This window comes from Leopardus geoffroyi, chromosome A1 (genome assembly GCF_018350155.1).
Source record: "Leopardus geoffroyi isolate Oge1 chromosome A1, O.geoffroyi_Oge1_pat1.0, whole genome shotgun sequence".
In the NCBI taxonomy this organism is placed as follows: Eukaryota; Metazoa; Chordata; class Mammalia; order Carnivora; family Felidae; genus Leopardus; species Leopardus geoffroyi.
Genome location: NC_059326.1, coordinates 228,478,156 through 228,505,000, shown reverse-complemented (window position 1 = coordinate 228,505,000; position 26,845 = coordinate 228,478,156). Strand labels below are relative to the sequence as shown.

The 26,845-nt window shown below is 41.3% G+C and overlaps 1 protein-coding gene across 1 annotated transcript in view; it reads right to left on the bottom strand.

The window, feature by feature from the left end:
* The window catches only part of DNAH5 (dynein axonemal heavy chain 5), a 286,976-nt gene that overhangs the window by 1,653 nt on the left and 258,478 nt on the right, over positions 1–26,845 (bottom strand). Inside the window, 9 exon segments of the mRNA XM_045441848.1 lie at positions 7,893–8,124; positions 8,541–8,693; positions 11,088–11,300; positions 13,401–13,616; positions 15,754–15,957; positions 16,575–16,780; positions 18,074–18,293; positions 22,273–22,518; positions 26,465–26,614. Coding sequence (XP_045297804.1) covers positions 7,893–8,124; positions 8,541–8,693; positions 11,088–11,300; positions 13,401–13,616; positions 15,754–15,957; positions 16,575–16,780; positions 18,074–18,293; positions 22,273–22,518; positions 26,465–26,614 — 1,840 coding nt within the window.

The window sequence follows — 26,845 nt, the reverse complement described above, 5'->3', positions numbered from 1 at the left end:
AGCTCCGTGAGATGCAATCTATCCTTTTGGGGTAGATGAACACATGGAGTTTTCAAAACTACATATGCAAGGAAAGGCAACCTACGTATGTCCACCTTGCAAAGATCCTTTCTAATGCATTCATCCCTAAGCAAAGGCTCACTGTCTCTGGTCTTGGACACCCCATGATCAGGGACAGATCCCGGTCTTGTGGGTCCTTATACTTACACAGTGGAGGGGGGAGAGGCACAGGGCTTTAAGAAAGAGTAACGTAAAAATACTAAATTAGGCTTTGGAAGAAGCCTCTGCATTGAGTAGCCTTGAAATTCAAGTGCATCAGCTCCTTGTTAAATCTACACTGCTCGCGTAGTTTATCTGCACATCTCAAAACATCCATCTCAGGAAGCAGTACATCATTTCTTCTTCTTTTCTAGATTATAAATTGTTTCAGCACAAACACTTTGTCTGCACCCATCCTTGTACTCCTCTGGAAGGCCAGTATTATAAATGACCCTCATAGAAGCATTGAGATGAAAGCACATTTAACTAAGAGGACAACTTTGCTTTGGTGAATTCGTGTGACACACGTGGGCACTGAAACATGGCAAAAGTAACTCTCTACATGCAATGTTAACATACCGAAGTCACTGAATTTATTTCCCAAAACTAACCTGCTCAATAATTTATCTTTTTCTAACAAATTACAAAAGCAAGCCACTACCTGAAATTAAGATCTTATTTTTTGACCCAATAAAATATTCAACCTGTTATGCCGTGTGTGTGTGTGTGTGTGTGTGTGTGTGTGTGTGTGTTTTAATTTTTTTTAAATGTTTATTCATTTCTGAGACAGGGAAAGAGAGACAGAGCATGAGTGGGGTAGGGGCAGAGACAGAGGGAGACACAGGATCCGAAGCAGGCTCCAGGCTCCAAGCTGTCAGCACAGAGCCCGATGCGGGGCTTGAACTCACTGCAAGATCATGACCTGAGCTGAAGCTGGATGCTTAACTGACTGAGCCACCCAGGCACCTCTATGCCATGTGTTTTGATAACTCCACTATAATTAATTTTATTGGGAGAAGTTAAACACTTGAATATGATAGTATTATACATAAGTTTCAATATAAAGTAGGCATTCTAAAGCAGTGATTCTTAACCAAGGATTATTTTACTCTCAGGGGACATTTGTGAACATCTGGAGACACTTTTGGTTATCACAACTGTGGGGCTGATACTGGCATCTAGTGGTAGAGACCAGAGATGCTGCCAGCACCCTATAATGCGCGGGACCACCCCTCCCGACAAAGGGCATCTTGACCAGAAATGTCAATAATGCCAAGGCCGAGGAACCCTGTTCTAAAACAAACTCATAGATATTTGACAGTAATTTAAAACTATGTGTTTGCTTCATCCCATGAAGTTTATCATTAGAAACAATCTACATTAATGTAACGCCTAATTTTGTAACACCTACCTTTTAAGTCTAGGCGTTATTTTTTAAATTATCATGAGAATATCATTAGTATATAATGATTAGTAGAACTAATATATATAATTAGGAGGCAAATATATGAAAAATTCTGATGAAATAAGTGAATGACAGTGAAGTCATGGAGTGTAGTTAATACCAATAATACCGATGGAGAGATTTAAATCCTTTAATCCTGGGATCTGTAAATGTGGAATAAATGTTAAATATCATTCTTCTTGATGCAAATTTGACTAACATCATAAATCCTGAAGTAACTAACCCATTGAAGTCTCGCATTTGTACCAAATGATAATTATAATACTTACACCTTGGGAAGTATTTGACTACTTGGATTTTAGTCCCAAAAGAAAAGAAAGATTGGGAAAAAATAGCATTCTTTTCAATAAGGTGAAAAACAATTCTCTGATCTATTTATCCAATCTTATTTATTTTTAATTGCTTCAGAACCGATGGTGCCCATGCCTAGTCACAGTATGTAGCAAACTTCTTCAGCAGGATGAGAAACCACCAAAAATATAATTTCATAGTCAAAGTGCTGACAGACACTACATAACCACATAAACGGAGGATTCAAAACCATTAGCCCTAGTTAGACAAATAACTTAGAAGACAAAAATACACATGCTAGGTAGGCAGAACAAATCAGCTAAATGTGTTTGAAGCCTCAGGGTTCCCGAAGGAGGAGTAAAGAAAAGAGGCTGTCTAAATTGGTGAGCTCTATGCTTTAAGATCCAAAGGGTTTTAAAAAGACACCTTGAGGGAGTGTTATTTTCTGACTATGTCACTTCCTTCTCTAGCCTACATTTTTCATCCAAATGCTAGTATACCATTATACCATATGTTTCCTCTAATATCTAAAACAACCAAGTCACATAGAGATTCCCTAGACCACCTTTAAATCATTCCTTTATTCAACTCCTCTTCGCAAATAACATTTAAGTGATTAAATAGTGCACTCTTGATGTATTTCTTTTCATCCCACGACAAACATGTGAGTTAACATATTAATAACGGTAGTCATAGCAAAATTGTTTATTGTATGATAACTATGTGCTAGACATTGTTGGTTTTATGCTCTTAACAAACTTATGGCACAGGTACCATTATTAAATCCATTTTGCAGATGAGAAAACTGGAACATAGCTAGGTGAGCCATCCGTCCAAGGTTACGAAGCTGTAGGTGATAGGGTAAGAATCAAACCTGGCCCGAATGGCTCAAGAGCCTAGGCCCTTAATGTCAGCAATAGTGGGGATTAATATGTGTGTGTGTCTACCTCTATGTCTTTGCAGGAAGGTGTGAAAATGAATCAGAGATAACTAGATACGTGACTTCAATATACGGTATCTTTGAGACTCCTCCAAAGCCACATGACTAATTACCAGGGTAATAAAACCAGAAATGCAATGCAAATATGCAGGCTGTCTTTTATCTGAGAACCTGTGCCCATCCCTCTGGCAGGGGAGGTGACCACCTTTAGCCTGCAGCATGCAGGGAGGGAGCCACAGGGAGTGAGAGCTCCCACCCAAATGGGCAGTGACTTTTTCTCTGTCTACTTCACCATGTACCTGAGAAAAATAAACGCATGACTTCAAAATGTAAAGAAGCTGTCCTCATTTAATGTTTCTTTATTGAAAGAGAGAGAAAGAGAGAGAGAGAGAGAGAGAGAGAGAGAGAGAGAGAGAGAGAGAATTCCAAGCAGGCTCCATGCTGACAGCATGGACAAGGGACTCAATCTCACAAACCATGAGACTATGACCTGAGCCGGAATTAAGAGTTGGGACACTTAACCAACTGAGCCACCCAGGCACCCTTTAATTTAGCCTTCATTTTGAAGCTTCATCCCTGACAACACAGAGACTCCCTAAGTGCATAGTCTGAAGTAGAACATCAACCACAGAAATTGCCAGAGGATTGCATTCATCCCACAACAAACAAACATGATTCTGACATCAGCTTTGGTAGCTGGGAATCATAGGCAAATTACATACATCTCTACACCTTAATTTCCCCATCTGCAAATTAGGCATGATATACCTTACAGACTTGTAAAGATTAAGTTAGTTAATATATGAGAACGACTGGCATAGTATAATGCCCGGAATGCAGTAGGCACCCAAGATGTGTTAGGTTTCTCCTCTCTCTCTTTCCACACACACACATGCGTGCGCACACACACTCATGCACACATATACGTGTATTCTTATCTTTTCACTGAAACAAATTTCCCAGACTCATCTTCCTCATGACGTCAACTGAGTCCCAACTTTACACACAGAAGGTGGATCAAATGCATGGGGTTCAAGAGTCAGGACGTCTCCACCTCCCGGTCACCCCATGGGGCTATTCCCACCCCCAGCCCCATATCTGCACACTGTTGGATCAGGATGGGTCAAAAGATGTTCTTAGAAACACTTTTCACTTTTTTCCTCATTATCTGCGGACACCTAGGGTGTCCTCACCTAGGGTGAGATCCTTCTCACCCTACTGGCCAAAGGTACATTTCTTTCCCCATGTCTGCCTCTTTTCAACTTTCTTTGAGGGCAAAGGAGCCTGAGTGGATGTGGGAAGCTTTGCCCTTCTGGTGAATTTCACACTTTTTGGGTGACTTTCTCATGATGTCCTAATAAGAAACATGAATAAAATAAGCATTTGGGGACACATTGCTCAATTTCTAAAGTCAAATTAAATACCTAGACTTCTTTCTAAAACAAACCAGTCTTGTATGGAAAATTCAATGATGAATTATTTAAACTGAAAATTGCCCTTCATGTTAACATGGAAACAATTTATTATAAGAATTTTAACTTTAAATCACTGTATTTTTGGAGTGTCCTTTGGTCTTTAGTGATGCTACACCTCTTTATCTCAATTGGAGCCTTATTCAGTTATCAAAATTAAATGAAAATTAGATTTATAATATGAAAATAGCAATGGAATTTTAGCTTTTCATCGCTAAAAACACTTCTCTGGCAACAAAGCTATTTGGCAAAACAAGTCTGCACCAACTCCTATTGAAAAAAAAAAAAAGAGGGGCGCCTGGGTGGCGCAGTCGGTTAAGCGTCCGACTTCAGCCAGGTCACGATCTCGCGGTCTGTGAGTTCGAGCCCCGCGTCAGGCTCTGGGCTGATGGCTCAGAGCCTGGAGCCTGTTTCGGATTCTGTGTCTCCCTCTCTCTCTGCCCCTCCCCCCGTTCATGCTCTGTCTCTCTCTGTCCCAAAAAAAATAAACGTTGAAAAAAAAAATTTAAAAAAAGAAAAAAAAAGAAAAAAAAAAAAAGAAACAAGAATGAAAGTTTGTCTCTCTCTTTTTTTTTTTTTTTTTTTTAGCACTTTTAAGTTAGTCACTTTTTCCTTGCTTTTTATTTTCTCTCTTAACCTGCTGCTAATGAACCTCACCGCTGACTAATTCCCAGCAGGGTGAGTACAATCCTTCTATAAAAATGTGTTCTTAAATAATAAAGAAGTGCCTGTATTATAAAATTATTTTATTAATACCCTGCTGAGATGTTCAAAGTCATGTTGCAATGGGCTTTCACCGCTTAGTCACAAGATATATAAAAGTAACACCTGATTGAACGTGAGGAAGATTTTTCTTTTACTTTCTACGGGAAATGCTTTTGCAACTGGTTGACTAGATCCAGTGATGCGATAAAGCAAATTTTCTAAAATATTAATTTTGGGTAAAAGAACACATACTGATTATTTCTCTGGCCTCAGGTCTTGGCCCCAGGTCTTGACACAACCCAATAAATATGAAGCCGCAGGCAGCGCGCTTGCCCGGGCTCAACCAGACACGTTTATCCTGTCGGATGCACTCGGGGTATGTGGAGCAACACCGTGCATCAAGGACCCTGCCGAGCACCTTCCTTCTTCTTTTCTGATGCCCCGCTTTCTTCACGGGCTCCCTCTTCCTTCACATGCCATCTTTCTCCTCCTCACACACAGCACATCCATTGCTACCTCACGCATTTGCACCCCCACCTTTGCTCCTGGACATCAGCACGCTGCCCTCTGTCAGCTGAATCTCGGCTCAGTGTTCTTTCCTCACAAGTCTCTCCCCCAGCCCCTAAATTAGCAGCTCCCTGGCCTAGCGTGTGTGTATTTTCTTCATAAAAAAGAGCTGTCTAAAGCCAGTATGTCCATTTATAGTCAACTGCCATTATCATGGGACTTCTACTGAACCACTGCTCCAAGAGGAAATACAGGCAGGGCAGGTTCTTGCCGGCCTCTGGTCACGACAGCTTCGCCAACCCATCAATACATAGCCTTATTTTAGGCGTGTGTTTGTTTAAAGATATCTTTCCAACATATATTATTGATTCACCAGCTTTGGACTCACGGCACTTGAACTCTCACCTCAGGAAAGCTCGCCTAACACGTATTTTCTCTATGAGGCACATCACAGCCTTCTTGCGCTGAGGAACAGCAGATAGCCCTGGTGTTCAGCACTGTGCTTGGGCCACCTTAAACAGTGCAAAGTACAGAAGTGTGGAAAATGTAATACTACATAGACCACAAAAAGGACACTTGTTTACAGCATGAGTGGATCAAGGAGGCAGAGTGTCACCTTATTCAACCTCAGGTGGGAACATGCCTGTGGGGCGACTCACATTTTTTTGCTGCTTTGTGCATGCCTGCAAATGACCAAGCCACAAGCATCACGAACAAATTTTCAAGTAGAGGTGAATTCATAAGCACAGAATCCATGAGTAACAAGGATCAACTGTATTTGCCTCTTTTTGGCTGCCCTTCCCTCCTTGACACTGAGTTCCTTAAGAACGTGGATTGTGTATTGAGGAGGGCACCTTTTGGGATGAGCACTGGGTGTTGTATGGAAACCAATTTGACAATAAATTTCATATATTGGAAAAAAAAAAAAAAGAACGTGGATTGTGCCTGGTCTTTTTTCACTGTCGCACCCCCAGCACCTGAGTCGAGCATGGCAGATGGCCAATACCAGATAAATACTCACTGAATGACCAAGCGAGCTAACGCTATTTGCCTTAGCCAAGAAAAGTCTATCGCCAACTTCTCTTACACTCATTCTTAGCCTCAAAGCACTTCTCAAAAGCAGTCTCCGCTGACCTCACAGGCATCGTCATGTACTCCTTCTAGGCTCCCTGAGCATCCTGACCGTATCTCTATCTTAACATGTGTCAAGTTCTATTTTAATTATCGATTTCCTTGTAAGTCTCCCTCACTAGACGGAATCCCTTCTGGGCAGGATCTGGTTCATCGTTATCTTTGTGACCTTTGCACCTAAGATTGTGGCTGGCATATATTAGGCACCCAGCAAATATTTGCTTAAAAAAGAAATATTCATAGTTTATAAACTCTCTTCCCTTGACCCATGTTTCCAAATATGGTATTTATCTAAGGGATGGGGATACTAGAAGCTATCTTTCCAGGAGAAACTGTCTTCTCCTTCCTTGTTTAAAGACAAATCTTTTGTGTTTTGGTCACAAAATCAGTACTTCCTTGGCTTCCACTACCATGGCCACCTCCAGAGTGTATGGCTTCTAGCGATCATTTCACCATATAGGTATATCACCATATATCACCATATATTTCACCATAGATGTATATCAGAACATCATGTTGTACACCTTAAGTATATGCAATTTTTATTAGAGAAATAAAATAAACTTAAAAAAAATGAAATAAACAAGCAATGGTCACACGGGCTGAAAGGTGGTTATCGCCGAGGAGATATTAGCTGAGTAAAATGTAACGAAAGCCTCCAGAACACATCAGGCCAATGGTGGAAACCAGTTTAGGTATTTTTAGACTTGTCAAACAGAACTTTGCCAAAGTGGAAAAACGTGTGTTTCATAGACGTGCTATGTTCACAGGCTGAAATGTGAATCCAGCATTTTACCGCCAGCTACTGGGTGAAGCGACACGTCCCTGAATTCAATCTGGCTTTTCCCACCTGCCTTAATTCTCCAAGCTGGTAGAGCTGGCACCTCCGGTGGGCCCTGAGCAGTCCTGCCGAGAAAGCCTTCCTTCCACCACTTGCCCCACCTCATCCTATCCATCCTTCCACCCCCTGTCCGGACCCTGCTCCTGAGACCCCGCCCCTGACCCCTTCTTCCCACTCCTACCCACCTTCCTTTCCTACCATCTGTTAACTCCTCCAAACACTTGCTCCTTATCTCATAAGCTAATGTTTCATGAGCATCCATGCATATTTCACCTGCTTTACTAGGTAGGAAAGAACTATCTAGAACCATCGTCTCCCCTCTAACACTCAAAATAGTGCCTAGCAGCCAGTAAGTACTCATTAAACATGGGGCGAATGTGAAGCTAGTTGATAAAATAATAAAGTCCTCATGACATGATAGCAAGAATAATGAGATCTTGTGTTTATAACATTATCCAATCTGATAATGCCCACCGTCCCTGAATGCGTAAGACAACTTACTGTTGTTTTCTGCGTAAATCCTTATGACGGGCATCAATTCAAAGAGCACTTTTGGTTTGGATTCGATGAGTTTCATGTTCCTCTTGTCCCAGCCTGCACCTTCAAGATACAAGCCGTAGACGTAGACACCCTCTGTGGGAGGGGCAGAAATGTCATCCTTCATCCACTTGGTGACTTCGTTGCAAAGCACCATATTGTCCAAGGCCCAGCCTTTGTTGGCCCGAGTTATTTCCTGCTCAGGACAAGAACAAGAGCAAAGGACGAAGGGAACAATTAGAGGTTTATCTTAACACAAAGAGCATCATGGGGATCAAAGCGGAACCCTGGATTACCCTAATTCAAAGGAAGTAGAATTGTACTTAAAAAGATTAAGGACCCACAGTACCCGTGTCCTAATTTAAGCACTTATACTTTAAAAAAGAAATATCAAATCATATCAAATATAAAAATACCAAATAAATACTTTGAAATTCAACCTAGCGGCCTGAGAACAAGTTGCTGTATTTACTTTCAGGACAATGTCATTGCTGGGGCCAAAGAGAGACAGCCATTCTCTGTGTCATTATAGTCTTTAAAACTATACTCGCAGAAGAAAACCTTGTAGAAGAAAATCATAATAACACAACAGGTGCAAATGTGAGCTCTTACCTGACGCATTGCAGTTAAAAATCCTTGGGGGTTAAAAAAGCCTGTCATCCAGAAGCAGTGGGGTCGGCCATTGAAAACCCAGGCGGTGAACTGGCAGTTTCTTTCTATAAGCTCAGTAAACCAGAAACCCAAGGTACTTGAAACCCAGGATGCCTGAAATGCATATGTTGAAATAATCAAATTCTGCTGTGTAACTAGCAATGTTCACAGAAAAAAAAAATTATGAAATACCAATTTCACTTTTAGAATTTAGAAGTCCCTAAGACAGGAATTTCCCTTGGGTTTTGACAGTTAAGTTTTCACATTATTCTTCCTCCTTACTGATATTAAGATACAACAGAATCAGCTAATGATCCCATGAATACCAAATCAATTCAGCGCTCAGTATGCTGTTCAAGGTTCTGATGTCAACAGAATCACCTTCCACGTACAAATATATTCACTGTCAATTCTGCTATAAAGTAATGAAAACAATTAATTGAATTAAATAGGTTTCCACTATTTTTTCCTCAGGTTACATTTTTTCTTTCCCCATCAGGTTGTATTTTTAATAGATACACTGCAAAACAGGATTTCTATTTCCATAAATGTGCTTGTGGCCCCTTTAAAATATATTCTGTGGATGATAAATCGTACCTTTCTCCACTTCTCATTTTTAATGAGGCAAACAACAGTTATTTTCTGAAGTTCTTGTCCCTTAGAATGAACTTTTATTTCCTCTGATGAAGGAGCAGAAACGGAAACACAGGTCCCTTACCACCAACAAATTAATTGCATTCATTGCCTGTGACATGCTGCCTGAATTCACATGTGGAACTTCTATTATTACAGTGGGATGGATATGTCCTTAGTGTTATCAGCAGCTGTCCTGGTAGGTATCTCCAAATCATGTTTTATATCATTTTATTATAATTGGAATACTTTATGTATGAATAAATGTAGTGATCATCCTATGTAGATATATACCACTTGAATTTCAAATTCTTAAGACTTAATTTGCCTATTTTTCAAGAGATAATGAGATTCCAAAGACTGATAATAAGTTGAATAGAATACAGACCTGCATAAAAAGACCACACTTTATTTTTTTTTATTATTTTTTTTTAACGTTTATTTATTTTTGAGACAGAGAGAGACAGAGCATGAATAGGGGAGGGTCAGAGCGAGAGGGAGACACAGAATCCGAAGCAGGCTCCAGGCTCTGAGCTGTCAGCACAGAGCCTGCCGCGGGGCTCGAACTCACAGACTGTGAGATCATGACCTGAGCTGAAGTCGGACGCTTAACCGACTGAGCCACCCAGGCGCCCAAAAAGACCACGCTTTAAAATTAGGTAACTCATTCTATCCTATCTTTATAGACATGTTAACTGAAAGGGATGTGTTTATACGACATTTGACGTGAGGCACAGGGAACTGTTTATGTGAAGGTGCCTCGTGGCAAGGATCCCTGTTCCAGAGCCTTCTAGGTGCTGACCAAGTGGAGAGGGCTGGTTCGGTGAGGAATGAACCCGCAATGGCCAGTGACCAGGAAGGTTCTCCCTCTGTCACCGGCCAATGAGGGAAGTCAGTCCAGATAGAAAACTCTCCGCCTTTGGGAACGAAGTCATTAGAGGTGAGGATATGATGGAGTCTGGGCAAAGCTGATCCTACGTTTCTAAAGCCCTGGGTGAGATGTCTGAGTGCCAGTGCTAAGTGAGTCTCTTCTGGGAGAGGCTGCCAGTCCTAACCCTGTCACGTCTCACCTTCCCATTTACCCGAGCAGCTTCCAAAAGGCCAAAGGTCCAGTCACTGCATGACCCAATCCCTTTTCTAGATGTTGCCCTCCCGTATATTCCCCTACAACTGGCCCCTGCCTCCTGCCCTCTCAAACCCTCCTGCCATACCCCCAAATCTTTACAACCTCCCACAATGCATGAAATGCTTGGTAAAGATACTCAGGTGCTCCTTTTACTACTCCAAGTAGACAAGTATTTACCAAAAGCACATCTTGTCATTTAGCACAAGCACCAGCATGTGATCAGTAAGCATATTGTTAAATCATTTTCTTGTTACCTGGAGATATACCTGCTCACCACCTCCAGGCAGAGCAGGGAAAAATGCTTCTCTTTGGTGCGTGCGTGTGTGTGTGTTTGTGTGCGTGTGTGTGTGTGTAGGAACCCTTCTTTCTATAAATCTAACATCATGGGCTTTGAAGTCCAACGGAGCTGGGGTTTAAATTCTGATTCTTGGACTTCTTAGGTGTGTGATCTGGGAAAAGACTTAGCATCTCCCAATTTCACATTCTTTACCTGCCAAATGAGGGCAATAAATGCAAAATGTAAATGAAATAACACATGCAATGGCCTAGCAGAGTGCCTGATATGTGGGAGATGCTAAATAGTCTCCTTCCCTCCCTATGCTCCCAAAATACAAGCCAGTAAGGGGATTAGTCCCTAAACAAAAGAACCCTTTTAAGTAAATTACGCTCCAAAAGCTTTCACACCTGCCAATCACAGCTATTTACAACAATAAAGTGATTAGGTGGAATAAGAGCGGACTAAAACATACTTTCTTCCACTGAGCAGGAATTCTGGCATCAAACATGCAATTCAGTGCATCTCGTAGATTTTCGCTCATGATGATAGTGCCGTCGATGGCAAGTTTCAACTCCGTCAGGGTGGTGCGGACCAGAGTCAGCAGCCTCTGCATTCTGTCTATCTCCTGCCTGAGGAAGATGTTCATGGGCTGGAACAGCCCCATCTTTAGCAGCCTCTCTCTCACCTGCCATGGAGACATTGAACATGTGTTAAAAATGTGACAGCTACAAACGTGTATGTAACTGGTACCCTGGGGCTGCCGAAAAGACCCCAAATCTTACAATCCCATCAATGGTTAAGATTTTTTTTTTTTTCACTGCCAGAAAACAAAGAAGAAATATAAAAGGAAACATCTGTTAGATGACCGGCCAATTTTTCAACCCATGTGGGAGAGGACAGGCAGCCATTCATTCGCAGTAGAAGAGAAACACATGACCACAACCATGCAGCCTTCGAAATGGCAATTGCACTTACTGGGAAGCATTCACTTACCTGCCTGCCTAAGACTTGCAGACACACACACAGACACACGCGAGCAGACAGGTACACATGCACAACCATTCTGCTGGCTGCTTCAAAAGACTAGGCTTCTGTCCTAAAAGCTTTCTGTGCTTTCCATCAGAGCATTCATCCGTTCTTCCTCCAACCCACCCACGCAGCCATCCATTCCCATCTTACAAGTATTTACTGAGACTCTTCTATGGATCAATCAACTACCCTGCTGGGCCGCGTTGCTTTATCCTCAGGCAGCATCGACAAAGTCAGCCAAAGGGAGCGGACTCTCCTAAACCCCATTAGTTACCGCAGTTATTTATGTTACTGTTATGATATTTTTAGATACTTTTATTGCTTCATAAATATTTCAACCACTGTTAGATATGAATGACCTCTTTCCTGATACTACAATGAGAGGTGCTTATGAAAGCTGATAAGAGTATTGATTTTCTCCCAAGCAAGTGATCAGTTTTTTCCAGGGGAAATTATTCCCTTGGCAATAAGTCCTTGAGTTCAGTCTATAGCACCAGCAACCAAAAGGACATGCTTTGTGGAAAAGAATAGGATGCTAAAGAAACAAAATGCTGCAGATTCCTGTCAGAAAACCAGGTAGAAAAGGTCATATATAAAGGAACATGATGGTCCTGTGACAAAAGAGTCACACGGTTAGTCTGGGTCATCTATTACGACTAGGTGGAAAGTAAGTGAGTCACCTGTGTTCTTATCCAAGATTTAAAAATGTCTTCAGGGTAAATCTTTTCAGTAACATTTGCTAAACTGCCTAAAAAATTAACTTTCCTACTCATAAATTTTGCTTACAAAAGTTACTTACATCTTAAAAAGACAAATTAATTTTCAAAACCTGTGAAGCTGCAATGCATTAATGATATAAATACAGGCTCCCTGAAATTAAGAAGCCCGGAATTTTAAGGTGTGCATTATGTTATACAACATTTTTTTTAATGATCACGTGCTTGGGGTGCCTGGGTGGCTCAGTTGGTTGAGCATCTGACTCTTGCTCTGGGCTCAGGTCAAGATGCCAGGGTCATGGGATTGAGCCCTGCATCAGGCTCCACACTGAGCATGGAGCCTGCTTGATATTCTCTCTCTTTCTCCCTCAGCCCCTTTTCCCCACTCATGCTCTCTCTCCCTCTCTTCCTCTTTCTCTCTCTCAAATAAAAAAATAAATGATCAGGTGCTTTACTCTAAAAATACACTACTTTCCTTTGAACAAATGATAATGTGAAGCACCTCAAGGGAAAGTTCTAGAAAAACAATCCTAACCCATTGGTACATACTTAAAACCTAGTTATGAACATCAACATTCTTGTCAGGTTTCTTTTATCATTTATACTTTGAAGTGATTACATTTATAGATTTAAAAACTTTGGGGCACCCGGGTGGCTCAGTCAGTTAAGCATCTCAGTCAGGATCTCGCTTGAACGACATGCGTTCAAGCCCCACGTCAGGCTCTGTGCTGACAGCTCAGAGCCTGGAGCCTGATTCCGTTTCTGTGTCTCCCTCTCTCTCTGCCCCTTCCCCACTCACACTCTGTTTCTCTCTGTCTCTCAAAAATGAATAAATGTTAAAAAAAAATTAAAGACTTCTTTAACAAAATAAGTAAAAATAAAAAATAAAAACTTCTTTTGCTGGTTCTTCAGGAAGTGAGTTTTTAAATATTCTTTCACTTTCAGAGAAATCACCCTTTGCCCTCCTTCCTTATTCCTCACTCCCCCAACAAGACAGACACGTCCACCATTGACATCTTGCCAGGATGTCATCAACTCACCTCAAAGGGGCCATAGTCGGGGGGTAGCTTGTCGAGCATATCGTCCGCGAGCCGGGCCACCACGGCCTCCCGGGTCTCATCCCCTCCACCCGAGCTGTCCTTGGGTTGGATGCTGAGGATGGTGTCCAACACGTCCTTGGCCAGCTTGCTCTGGTAGGTAATGTCGGCATTGGGATGCAGCCCGAACACCTCGGGGCTGTCGCAGGAAGGCAGGCTCTGAGCAACAAAGACCCCAGGGAAGCCCAGACGGCCGACATGAACACCAAGTAAATTGTACCGTCTCAAAAAACAAATGTTTTTATTAAGGTAGGTAGGTTTTATTAAGGTAGGTAATGTAACATTGCGTGTCAACTATATTTGAATTTTAAAATAAAGAAAGAACATAAAGTAATCTCCTCCCAAAAAAGCCGAGGAGTAACGTGATCTCGTATTTGTGTCAGGCTACAATCTCAATAACTTCTCCAGAAAAGAATCAAAAGTTGCCTCAAAAGAAGATGAACAATGAGAAACATAGTAAGTTGATGGTTCTCTAATGCTGTACCTCAGGCAAATGTAATCAAAGAGACAGTGTCTTATTTTAGAATATGTGAAATAAGAAAAGGGAGCTACGGATTAGTACTTTGGTTTCTGAAGGTCTGATTTAATTCGAACCAATCATTTAAATAAATGTGGTATAACTAACAGTTACTATGTTTTTTGAGATGCCAGACAAGGACAGTTTTAGCAATTATGGCCCAAAGAAGGCTGACAGCAGGAACTGTACTGTCCCAGGGAGAAAGACGAGGACTAGGAACAGAGAGGAATATTGAGAGCAACCAAGTCCGAGGGAAAAGCAGAGATATAGATAAACAGTTTAAAAAAAAAAAAAAAAGTTGGTGCAGGGGGTGCGCCTGGGTGGCTCAGTTACTTGAGCGACCGATTTCGGCTCAGGTCATGATCTCACAGTTTGTAGGTTCGAGCCCCGCATCGGGCTCTGTGCTGACAGCTCAGAGCCTAGAGCCTGTTTCAGATTCTATGTCTCCCTCTCTCTCTCTGCCCCTCCTCCTCTCTCTCTCTCTCTCTCTCTCTCTCCGTATCAAAAATAAACATTTTTTAAAAATGCAGAGACAGCAAGAGACGATCAGAAGCAGAAAAAGCGGGCAAAGAACTCAGCTATTTGAAAGAAAGAAAATGTATCTACAATTTGATATTTGTTTCTACATGTGAATATTATCCTAAAATTTATTATTGTCTTTTTCATATTGTTCCTACACTCTCCTGCCTTATTTTATTCCTTTTTACATAATGTCTTTTATGAACAGCCTCAAGTTCACTGGGCAATGAGGTATATGTAAATAAAGATATGTACAGGCATATCTAAATTTATATCTTCATAGGCACTTTCCTATTCAGTACTGATGATTTAAAGACATATATAGTACAGTTAAAACAAATATATTTGCTGATGTGAATTAGTAAAAGTGTAGAGGTGATAATATATGATAAACTCATTACATACATAAATCACAGAACCTCTAAATGTACTGATAAATTTAGCCCTTTGGGGCTGTCGTGTTCCAGTTTGTTCAGTTGGAGATAAATCGCAGATAGATGCAAAAGAGAATTCTACATAATGATCTAAAGCATTCAAGGCATAGAGACAGAAAATGTAGTCACCTTGAAACACAAATCAGATCTTTTCCCCTAAATTTCCAGTCACAATCCACCTCATTCCTTCTGAGAGCAGTACTCTTCAGCCTGGGGAGATGCCACCCCCAGGGGACAATGTCTGGAGACATTTTTGATTGTCACAACTGGGTGGGGGTGCTACTGACATCTAGTGGGGGGAGGCCAGGAATGCTGCTAACCACTCTATATGGTTATACCCCACCGCAAAGAAGAATCCCACCCTGAACGTCACCGGTGCCCAGGGTGAGACAGGAAGTGCTTATGGAAAGCAGGTTCCTGAACATACTCATAGGCCCTCCACTGGGCCAGGATTAAGGAACAGAGGTCTCAGGATGAGTCATTACAGCTGCCTGAAGTCTCACATCTCACAGTGGAGAGCTCCAGGGGATTTGGTGGTTTCCCTAGTTCAAAATCTGCCCAGCCTATCCTATCCCCAAAGAATATTCCTCACTGAGGAATAAATGAGAAGGGAGGGAGGGCATTCACACAAAATACACACTCAGAACAAATATAAACATTTTAACCGTTAGGTGAATAGAAACATAGGAAGGAAGCACCTACAGTGAGAGTATGTATCACCATTAAAAATTATTTCGAAAGCAGTATTTGCAGTGTAAATAAATATCCAAATGGTCAAAAGGCTGCAGATATTTGCTCTACGCATAAAATTCTGAAGTTGACAAACCTGGATATATTGAAGATAGCTGTCCACGGTGTTGCATTTGGGAATATTATATCCTTGGTAAAAGCTGAAATCTGATCCAAACATATTTTCACTGAACCAGACCTTAGCAAACGTGGTCAGCAACCTCTTATCGTAGTTATCAGTGACTCTGCCCCCGTATTGGATCTCTCCTATCATGTAGCGGACGGTGGTCCAGGAGACGCCCTGGGGGAATTTACAGAAAAGCTGTGTACAACTATGGTCTCATCCTGGTTTTCCCCACCAAGGAACGTCTACGTATTTGTGGTCATCGATGCCAGTTGTTCCTTCTTTATTAGCAATGTTAAATGTGCAGGAAGAAATCTACACAGACAAACCTGAGCATTACTCAAATCTCATGCTCGTGATTTAAAATAGACTCCTTTGGTGCATCTATATGCTTTCATACTTTAAGTTCAACAGAAAAAAAGAAGATAGTTTTTGAGAATATTGAGGGAGCTCTTTAAAAGGCACATGCTTCAAAAATTATCTAGGCTTTAATTTTCATTTTTTAGGATTTTAGAAAACAACTTTTCTCAGCCATTTCCCCCTTCTCAGTAGAGCTTTTCAAGTTGTCTTACATGTAATTTCAACTTGGTTTTGAGAAATAATAATATAATCAAAATTGGTTCATTTTTTTTCATCTGAAATCAAGAGGCGAGTGTGATCCCGTTGCCATGACTTAGAGATATGTCTGCAACCACACAAGATCATCGCTCTTACAGGATCAATCCCAAAGCTGGGCAGGCACGGGCACCTACGCTCACGATCGCCAGTGGCATGAGATGGCGGGCACAGAGTACCTTTTTGACTTCCATGTCATCTAAGTGGTTTTGGATGAACTGCACAGTGGCATTAAAGTCGGCTTGATTAAATTCATAGGGGATGTTCCACCCCAGGGGACCAAACTTCCTTCTCTCCTGGACCGTGGAGTGCAGGAAAGCCACGGCATACAGCATGGGCTTCCACTGGGCCACAGTGCTCACATCCAGCAGGTCTTGACTCACACCTGTCGTGGTCGGTGGGGTGAAAAAATGTACCATCACTCGCACATCTTTCTTTTTTTATTACATTTATACGTTATTAATCATTTTTGTACATTTCTGATAATAAACTTCACTTATCTTGAATTATTTTTATCACGTTCATACAACAACAATTATAATTAACCTTTGGGTGTCCAGATGGTATCTTTCTCTGAAATACCTGCGAAGAGATTGGGGGAGGTGGCCGGGGGCTTGCTAACATGGATCAAGTGCCTGCCAATCTGACAAGATAATGTGGGGGTAAACTAGAGGTGGAAGAATGAGGGCAGTAAAATAAATACTACTACTATTATTTAAATTGCTACTACTAATAATTTTATTATTTTTTTTTAATTTAAAAAAATTTTTTAATGTTTTTATTTATATTTGAGACAGAGAGAGAGCATGAGCAGGGGAGGGGCAGAGAGAGAGAGGGAGACACAGAATCCGAAGCAGGCTCCAGGCTCCGAGCCATCAGTACAGAGCCCGACGCGAGGCTCTCATTCAGGGACTGTGAGATTATGACCTGAGTTGAAGTTGGACACTTAACCGACTGAGCCACCCAGGTGCCCCTATTTTTATTATTATTAGGAGCATGTACTCGGGTTGCAATGGGCTTCTGTATACACTACTAATAATTTACTATTAATTAAAATAGTGTATATAGAAGCCTACTACACGCTGAGTATATTCCCCAAATAACTACAATTATTTTATATATATACATATATATATATATATTTGTACACTTTTTATTTAGAATTTTGTTGTTTTACTGCCCTCATCCTTCCACATCTATTTTATCCCCACATTATCCTATAGGTTGACAGAAATTTGAGCCTTGTTAGCAACTCCAAAAAAAACCTGTACATTGTTCAGACGGCTTCATGTGATGGAGCCAGGTCATAACTTTAATTCAGCCTCTCCTCCTGGAAGAGGCTACTGGCCAACTTTACATATGGAGCATGAAGACCATAAATGACAAAATTATGTTGCCATAAAAAGGCAGGTGTCCAGCTGGAGAACGGCACAGGCCAAAGCAGAGTAACGTGGAAAAACAGAAAAAATAGAAAAGGGCTAAGCACGAGCTGACTCCCTCATGCCACGAGAGCATGTTCCACATGGCGCATGACAAAGAGTGCTGTTCTCTCCTCATCAGGTTAAGTAACAGTACAATCTGCTATAACTCTATCGTCGCTAATTGTTTTTATCGTTTCTTTAAGCAAACAACTGAAGCACAAAAACTCCTGTAAACTTGGAAGTATTCCTCAACTCACCACCGTATGTTCTTTTCAATCCTGCCCGGAGGCCCTGTGGAGGCTCATTGGCAAATTTAATGGACATCTGAAGGAGTGTAATGGGAAAGTGCTTATGAACTTCGGTGGTCATCCATAGGCGGAAAGCATCATGTACGATCTCCGTTTCTATAATTATGTCCATTAGCTCATCCATGAAATCGAGCCCCAGATGGCAGTTCTGCAGAAGTGCCCATCCCCCCTAAGTCAACAAGAATAAATGGAAATTAGGCTATTTCATGCTTCACCCAGAGATTCAAATTAAGACATCCTTTAGAAATTGAGGAATTAAAATTTAACAGAGAAGCACTAAATTAATCCAGATAAAAATCTATGGATACAATTACGTTTAGTTGAGATAAGTGTATTTTTTCTTGTCCCTCAACATACCAGCATGCCAACTGCAGTGATAATGTATGGTAGGAGCTGTGAAAAAAAAACACAGTGAGGCCTCAAAAGAGGTAACAGCACGGCCATGTACAGATGGTTGGATGAAAGCATCCATTTAGCTCAGCCTCCTCCCATGTTCCGTGAGAAGTACAACAAATGAACATTTTTGTTTTACATTTTTATTTATTTTTGAGAGACAGAGAGAGACGGAGCACAAGTGGGGGAGGGGCAGAGAGAGACTGAGACACAGAATCCGAGAGAGGCTCCAGGCTCTGAGCTGTGAGCACAGAGCCCGATGCAGAGCTCGAACTCACAAACTGTGAGATCATGACCTGAGCTGAAGTCGGATGCCTAACTGACTGAGCCACCCAGGCACCCCTTCAAACGGACATTTTTAAAGGCATGAACTCTTAAGTACAAGGACAGTGAGGGTGGAGACACTATCAGTAACATTTAAAGCAGACTCAAGAAAGCTGAATCCTCAAGTAGCATTCAAGGAAACCTGAGACGTAACCTGATTTATGCCACATAACATCAAACACTCAAGAGTAGGTGCTAAGATGTTCCTCCGGAAATGGAGAAGACGGGCTCACACAAGAGCCTCTGCTAAAGAAAAAGAGAAAGCTGATTTTTTTAGGGGGCAAAACGGACAGGGTCCAGACTGGAGGACAACCGCACATGAAGGGTCTAGGAACCTCAATGAAGACAGGTGAAAGAACACTTACCTACTCAATTTTGAGGCCTATTACCTCCCTTCTCCCGTGGAGAGAAGGGCATATGCAGTATGGCATATACCCTCTAAACAGTGGGAAAGGGTATATGCAGTAGGGCATATACCCTCTAAACAGTGGGAAAACCTTCTCTGGGGAATCTGACCACTCTAAGGACAAGAGCCTTAGAACACAAAAAGCCCTATTTTTGTATAACGCATTTTATGAGCATAAGAATATTCCTTGTATAGGAGCGCCTGGGTGACTCAGTCAGTTTGGCGTCCGACTTCGGCTCAGGTCATGATCTCACAGTCCATGAGTTCAAGCCCTGCGTTGGGCTCTGTGCTGGCAGCTCAGAGCCTAGAGCCTGCTTCAGATTCTGTGTCTCTCTTTCTCTCTGCCTGCCACCACACACACTCATGCTCTGTCTCTCTCTGTCTCTCAAAAAATGAACAAACATTTAAAATTTTTTAAATAAAAAAAAGAATATTCCTTGCATAAAGCAACAGAGGCAATAATTTAGTTCACGTAGTAATAATTTATTCAATATCTAATCTATAGAACGGTTTGGCTAAAATGATCTATAATATTCAGATCATAATCTGGAGTTGTTTTCTTGACTGTAACTTCAGATCATTTAGGTTTGACTAGTGCAGCCTGAGTTATTTCTCTTTCCAAGAAATAAACCAAGCACCAAATCTAAAATCTTAGTATAAAACTGATTGCTCTGAAATTTCACATATCCCCTTATATTTCTTGAAGAATATAGAGTGCTGCTGAATAAGGAAACTATTGTTGGTCCCTTGAAAAATGTTAATTGGCACTGTTCACAATTTTTAAAAAATTAAATGTAAAACATAACAACCACAGAAAGGGTTGAGCTGCTTTCTGTCAGCCAGCGTGTAGGGGAATCTGAGAACTTTGCTGTTTCAACCCTCCCCATGGAATCTGTTAGCTGAGTCTGTTTCTTGGGAATTGCCATATTCTGTATTAAGTGTTTTGTGTTCTTCTTACTGAGTGGACCATCCATGTTGCCTGTCATATTGCCTCAAACCTTCCTTTTTCTTTTTTTATTAACATGTTACTTATTTTATGTTATTTTTATGTTTTGGAGCACGTGGGTGGCTCAGTCAGTTGAGTGTCTGACTTTGGCTCAGGTCATGGTCTCACGGTTTGTGGGCTCGAGCCCCACATCAGCCTCTGTGCTGATAGTGCAGAGCCTGAAGCCTGCTTCCAATTCTGCGTCTTCCTCTCCCTCTGCCCCTTCTCTGCTCACACTCTGTCTCTCTGTCTCTCAAAAATAAACGTTAAAAATTAAAAAAAAAAAAAGATTTTATGTTTTAACTAATCTCTACATCCAACATAGGGCTCGAACCCACAACCCCAAGATCAAGAGTCACACACTCTACTGACTGAGCCAGCCAGGGGCTCCACCTCAAGCCTTTCTTACAAAACTTTTAAAAAAACTATAACCTCTGACAATTTATAATCACACTAATAATAATAATAAAGATTTTTTTTCTTCTACTTCAAACTAAACTACTAAACAGAAAACATGGATAAACTGAATTATTCCATTTATACTCTAATTTAGTTTCCTGAAACTGTATTTATTAAACACTTATTTATTTTAAATTAGAGTTAAATAATGTCGGTGTTTTTATTCTAAGCATAGTAATATGCGGAGGGAGGAACAGAGGAAGTGAAAAGAAGGGAGGGAAGAGAGGAGAGGAGGCCAAGAGGAGGGAGAGGCCAGGCATTCTTAAATGTAGATGCTTGTTTTCATCTCTGGGCACACCGTGCCCTCCCAACTGCAGATCAAATGCTCAGACGTAGCACAGCATATGTGAGCACCCACTTCCCATCCCGAACCTTCACCAAAGCAAGGGCCGGGCACAATTTGGGAATAGAAGAGGTCCAAGGTAAATGTGGGGTTCCAGAACCTAGTAGGTTCAGGTCTAGACCGGAGGAAATGGACCAGGATGCAGCACAGCAATAAGGGTCTAGATTGAGCGGCCAGGACCTAGAACCCAGTGGTTTCGTGGTTGGCCTGGTGATGGGGGTTTGGGATGGCGTGAAGACAGCCAGTTATGTTGTCAGCAGGGGAATTCCCTGGAGGGTACCGAAAGAGTTTTGAGATATGGGAAAGAGCTCAGACTCAGAGAAGAAGGAGTAGGTCTGGTCTAAAAAAAAGCCAGAAAGGCATCTAGACCAAACCTGCACGTTCTCCAGTAGGAATGAGAAGCCAAGTGCTTCTGCCCTCCCTGCTTGGTCAAAGCGTGGAAGAAGAGGGGAGCAGGGGTGAGGGATCCTACAGGCAGAGCTGGACATGCCAGACCAGAGTAAACACATGAGTGCCCTGTCCTGGAGATGGAATTCTAGAGACGAAATGGAAGAAGGACCTTCAGCATTCAGTTAATTTAAGTCCCTGAAAGTGCCCCAGCTCTGGGTGTGGCTATCCCATTTGCAAGATTACCATACGGTGGCCCCCACGTGAGGCCTGAGTATGGCATGCTCTGCATGCTACGGAATTTGCAAGCCTCAGAGGGTTCTAGAAGCCCCGCCTGGAAGGTGACAAGCCAGGTTTCCTAAAACCTCTGGTACCACTGCAGGGTAATGGCAGATTCCTGGCCTCTGAACCCTGGGCCAGGCATGGGGGGCTGCAGGGCATAGATTATGCATTCTGGAACTCAAGAAAGGCATGGTATGGTGGATTCTGGAATGTGGGGATTCCAAGAGCAGAGCTGGAAGGGCCGGAGCATATGGTGGAGGCAGAGTTGGGGGCTATAGACCCCACTGAGGGTTTGAGATCTGGAGTGGGGCTTAGCATTATGCAAACTGGTTGGGAAATAACTTGTTCTGGTTGGCTAAGTTTTCCATAAGTCAAGGTTCAGCAGAAAAAGTCTTAAATTATATCTAATTTTTCCATGAAAATTTCCTAATAGATATTATACTTTTCCCTCTTTAGTGAATAACACACAGGGCATAAATTTAAATTCTTATTGATGCTCAAGTTCTTTTCTGCATTGCTATTCTACAACCTGCAATATCAACAACATAAGAGTAGACATTTGGCCTCACATTCGCCATGGTCTGTTGTAAGAGCCTGCGGGCATGGACCTCCTGGCCCTGGCCCATGGACACATAACGGGTGTCTATTTTTAATCTCTTCCCCAGGGCAATGATGGAATCCGTGGGATCTGAGCCCATAGACAGGAGACAGATGAGTGGTGTCCGCGGATCAGATTCCTCCCACGTCTTTTCCAAGTCCAGGATAACACCTTCCGCATACTTCTCTCCCATGGAGTCCATGATGTACTTGCGGGCCTGTCAAAGACAGTACAGGAGTCACAAAAAGTGGCTCTATCCCCTTCATGTGTCTGATGCACTGTGGCTTCCAAAGTTCATTTTTATAGATTATCTTGATGCCCAGAGAAATTCTGCTTAGGGAAATAGGACATAGACATTTTTCTTGTTCCATCTCCACTCCATAGGTGGAGGGGCTGTGTTATTTGCCAACACACATCACACAGTTCAAAGACCAGAACCCAAGTTGGTGGACTCCTTGTCTGGAACCTGGTTCAATACACTGGCTACTTCCTGGTACACAAAAAATGTAAAATATTAGGCAACTGTATTCTTTAGGATGCTTTAAGAGAAATGCATATGCATTCCAATAATCAAGTAAGCAGCACAATGCCTGGGGTTTAATGGATACTTATCAATAGATAATTACTGAATGACTTCTTATTGAATGAAATACATTAGACACTTCCTGAATGAATTAATTAATGTTTTAAAGATTTAGTCCATAATTGTTCTCCTAATCATTGTCGTATCTTTCCATTTTTGGCTTATCTCCCTTACCATTAATTTTGGTTTGACTGAAATACATGCTTGCAGTATCACAGGCTATGTCAACTTATCAACCATATATAAATATTTTGACTAACAACACAGTCTCTTTTCAAATAAGGTAAAATAATTATGTTCGATAAAATACTATTGTGAGTATGACCTTTAGTCTATATTCTCCCTCTGGTAAAAATTGGGTGCCCTCAAAGAAAAACCTCCTTCCATTCTGTTATCTTCTCCCACCCCATTAGAGTAAGACCCACGTTTTTATCCCCGGTGGGATTCCCCAGAAGAATTGCTCTCACATAATAAGCAGAGCCCAGGTGTGGGTACAACATGAACTGTAACTTTTCCAGGTGCAGGGCAAAGTGAGCCTTGGTGAGGTGGACCTTAGTAGGACCCCACTTTCATTCCCAGAGAAACACAAAACAGTTGTAGGTAGAGTTTCCCTTAAATCAGAGAGGCTTCAGATAGACCTGGACCAAAGTAAGGGTGGTACTGGTTAAACCATTGTTTTTGACTTAAAAACATCCAAAGTTTGATTTCAGTCAGTAATACAGGCTCTTCCTCCATTTTGAATATCTAGCTATGCTCTATCCATTCTCAAAGTGATTGCCACACTCTACGTCTCTGAGCTTAAAAATGGTCAATCACACCTCTGCACCTGTTCTTTTCTGGGTGCTTTTGAGACATAAATGTGTATGTACCATGTGACACCCTCTGAGAGTGCAATGGTTTTGCAACCAGGCCCTCGAATGTCCCCTGACATGGGCAGCCATACTCAGCTGAAATACCAAGAACAAGCCTGATGCTGCTTATGGGAAATGGGGACTGAATGTACCCACACTGTAGACCTTCTAATATGCTTCCCAAGAAGGTGTCTGGTTGAAAATCACAAAAGGAGTATAATGTGAGCATAAGAATTTCAGAGGAGAAAACATTTTTCCAGAGAGGATTTCTAGATCTTAAGACTTGGGTGTTATCATAGGGGCCATGGGAAGGCACTAAAAGACTTTAAAAGCCAAGGAATAGAATATCTTATTTCCATTTCTTATTTCCATTTCTGTATGTTCTCTAGAACATACAGGATTGACTAGGGTGGGCAAGAAGGAGCAAGAGGAGACCCCAGTTAGGAAGCCATGGCTGTGCCCAGCCTATAGATGACAGACACCAGGATGAAGATGACAAAGTTACAAAGGAGCTTGTAGACTTAAATTTTAGCACTGAACCAAATAAAATGTTACATGAGGGGGTAAAAAGGAATGAAGAGAGGAAGGGAGGGAGAGAATGAGAGGAGAGGGAGGGAGAAAGTAGAGGAAGTAATAAAGAAAGAGAAGGAGGGAGGGAGGAGGGAAAGAGGGGAGGAAGGAAGTGAGAAGGAGGGGAAGAAAGGGAGGGAAGGAGGAAGAAAGAAAGAGAAAGAAAGAAAGAAGAAAGAAAGAAAGAAAGAAAGAAAGAAAGAAAGAAAGAAAGAAAGAAAGAAAGGAAGAAAGAAAGAAAGAAAGAAAGAAAGAAAGAAAGAAAGAAAGAAAGAAAGAAAGAAAGAAAGAAAGAAAGAAAGAAAGGAATGACTTGAACTTTCTACATTGTCCTTAAGGCAACAGTTTGACAATTCTTTTGGGCAAGATAAAAGTAATGAAGCTGAGAAGAAAAACTGAAGGAAGGGTGATCTCAGTTGCCCTGCATTGCAAAACTCATTTTTCTTTTCTCAATAAATCATTGAATCTAGTTGTTTTCATGATTCCTTGGTACCTACATGGATTTCAGAGATGGTTACTCCATACGGTTTTAATGCTCCCTCTGGAGAGTGAAGCGCTGAACTTCCTGCATCCCATTAGAAACCCAGCCTATTTTTACTATATGGCTTCTTGGGAGAAGCACCTAAGGAATCAACCTGAGCTGAATATTCAAGCTGAGTTTTTCATGTGAAGGCAAGACACCGCAGGTCTTGTTAGCAGTGACATTTCCATGATGGTGGGCCAGCAAATTCCGTTCTTTGAAAAGATGGATCTTTTGGAGGCAGGATTCACATTTAAACCATACGTAAAATTCAAGGAATCTTAAGCCATCTCCTGCATCAGGGGTGGTGAGGCTTTCTGGGATCACAACTATAGATTTGGGAATACTGTGCTACCCTGTCATCTGCCTCTCCTCCTAGTGCCTTCTCATCATTCCTATTTAAAGAAACGCTCTTTTACTACCAACAAAATGGAGCAGCCATATCATGTCTAAGTTAATATAAAAATGGTATGGAAGAGCAGTACATCACCTTTATGTTATACCTATGTGACAACTTAAAAACATGGCATTCTCATTCATTCTTGTACCATTTAGAACAAAGAAGATTAGTAAATCATTTAGCCCAAACGTACACCTCGCTATATTTGTTTATTTTTTCATTTTGCACACAGGTACTGCTAGAAAATTCCAAAGAAGCCTCCAAGAAAATTCACACTGGGATTAAAATTTTCAACATTTCTTTATATTTCAAAGGAAATTCTCCTTAAAAATATTCTCCTAGGGAAAGGAGGACCCTCTTGCACTGTTGGTGGGAATGCAGCCACTCTGGAGAACAGTTTAGAGGTTCCTCAAAAAGTTAAACACAGAACTACTCTACGATCCAGCAGCTGCACTGCTAGGTATTTACCCAAAGGATACAAAAATACTGATTCAAAGGGACACATGCACCCCAATATTTATAGCAGCATTATCAACAACGGTCAAGCTGTGGAAAGAGCCCAAATGTCTATCAACTGCTGAATGGATAAGGAGGTGTGGTACATATATACAATAGAATATAATATTACCCAGCCATAAAAAATTAAATCTTGTCATTTGCAATGATGTGGACAGAACTAGAGTGTATATGCTAAGTGAAATAAGTCAATCAGAGAAAGACAAATACCACGATCTCAGTCATATGTGGAATTTAAGAAAGATAATAGATGAACATATGGGAAGGGGAAAAGAAAAAAAAGGAGAGAGGGATGCAAACCATAAGAGACTCTTAACTCTACAGAACAAATGGAGGGTTGACGGAAGGAGATGGGTGGGCGGTGGGCTAGATGGGTGATGGGCATTAAGGAGGGTACTTGTTGGGATGAGCACTGGGTATTATATGTAAGTGATGAATCACTGAATTCTACTCCAGAAACCAATACTGCACTATATGTTAACTAAAATTTAAATTAAAAAAAAAAAAAATATATATATATATATATATATATATATATTTTTTTTTTTTTATTTATATTCTCCAGGTGTGCCTGGCTGGCTCAGTCAGTGGAGCATGTGACTCTTAATCTCAGAGTTGTAGGTTCAAGCCCCATACTAGGTGCAGAGATTACTTAAAAATAATAATAATAAAAATCTTAAAAAAATATATATTCTCCTATTTTTTCTAATATGTACTTTTTACCTGGGCAATGGTTCTGTCAGGACACCAGGATCTAATAAGGAGAAGACGTCTAAAGCAGTCAAGAGATTTATCATAGGCATTTGGAAGGGGTTCTTCCTCAGGGTTTTCCTTATCAAACCAAGTTTTCCACATTTTCTCATTTCTTGATATCTGAAATATCAGGGGATAAGAATTGCATCACAGCACAAGAAAATCTTTTAGTAATAGTTCACAGATATTTTTCATCAAACCTTCTGACCATTCCAGACATGTGTGAAAGATATCCTTTGACTTTTTCATTATTTTATATTCTAGTAGCAAAAAGTGTGGAAGTCTAAAATCAAATGTGATTTACGCTAAAGTCACTCTGTATTAATGCCAGCTTACAGCTAGTTTTTGAAG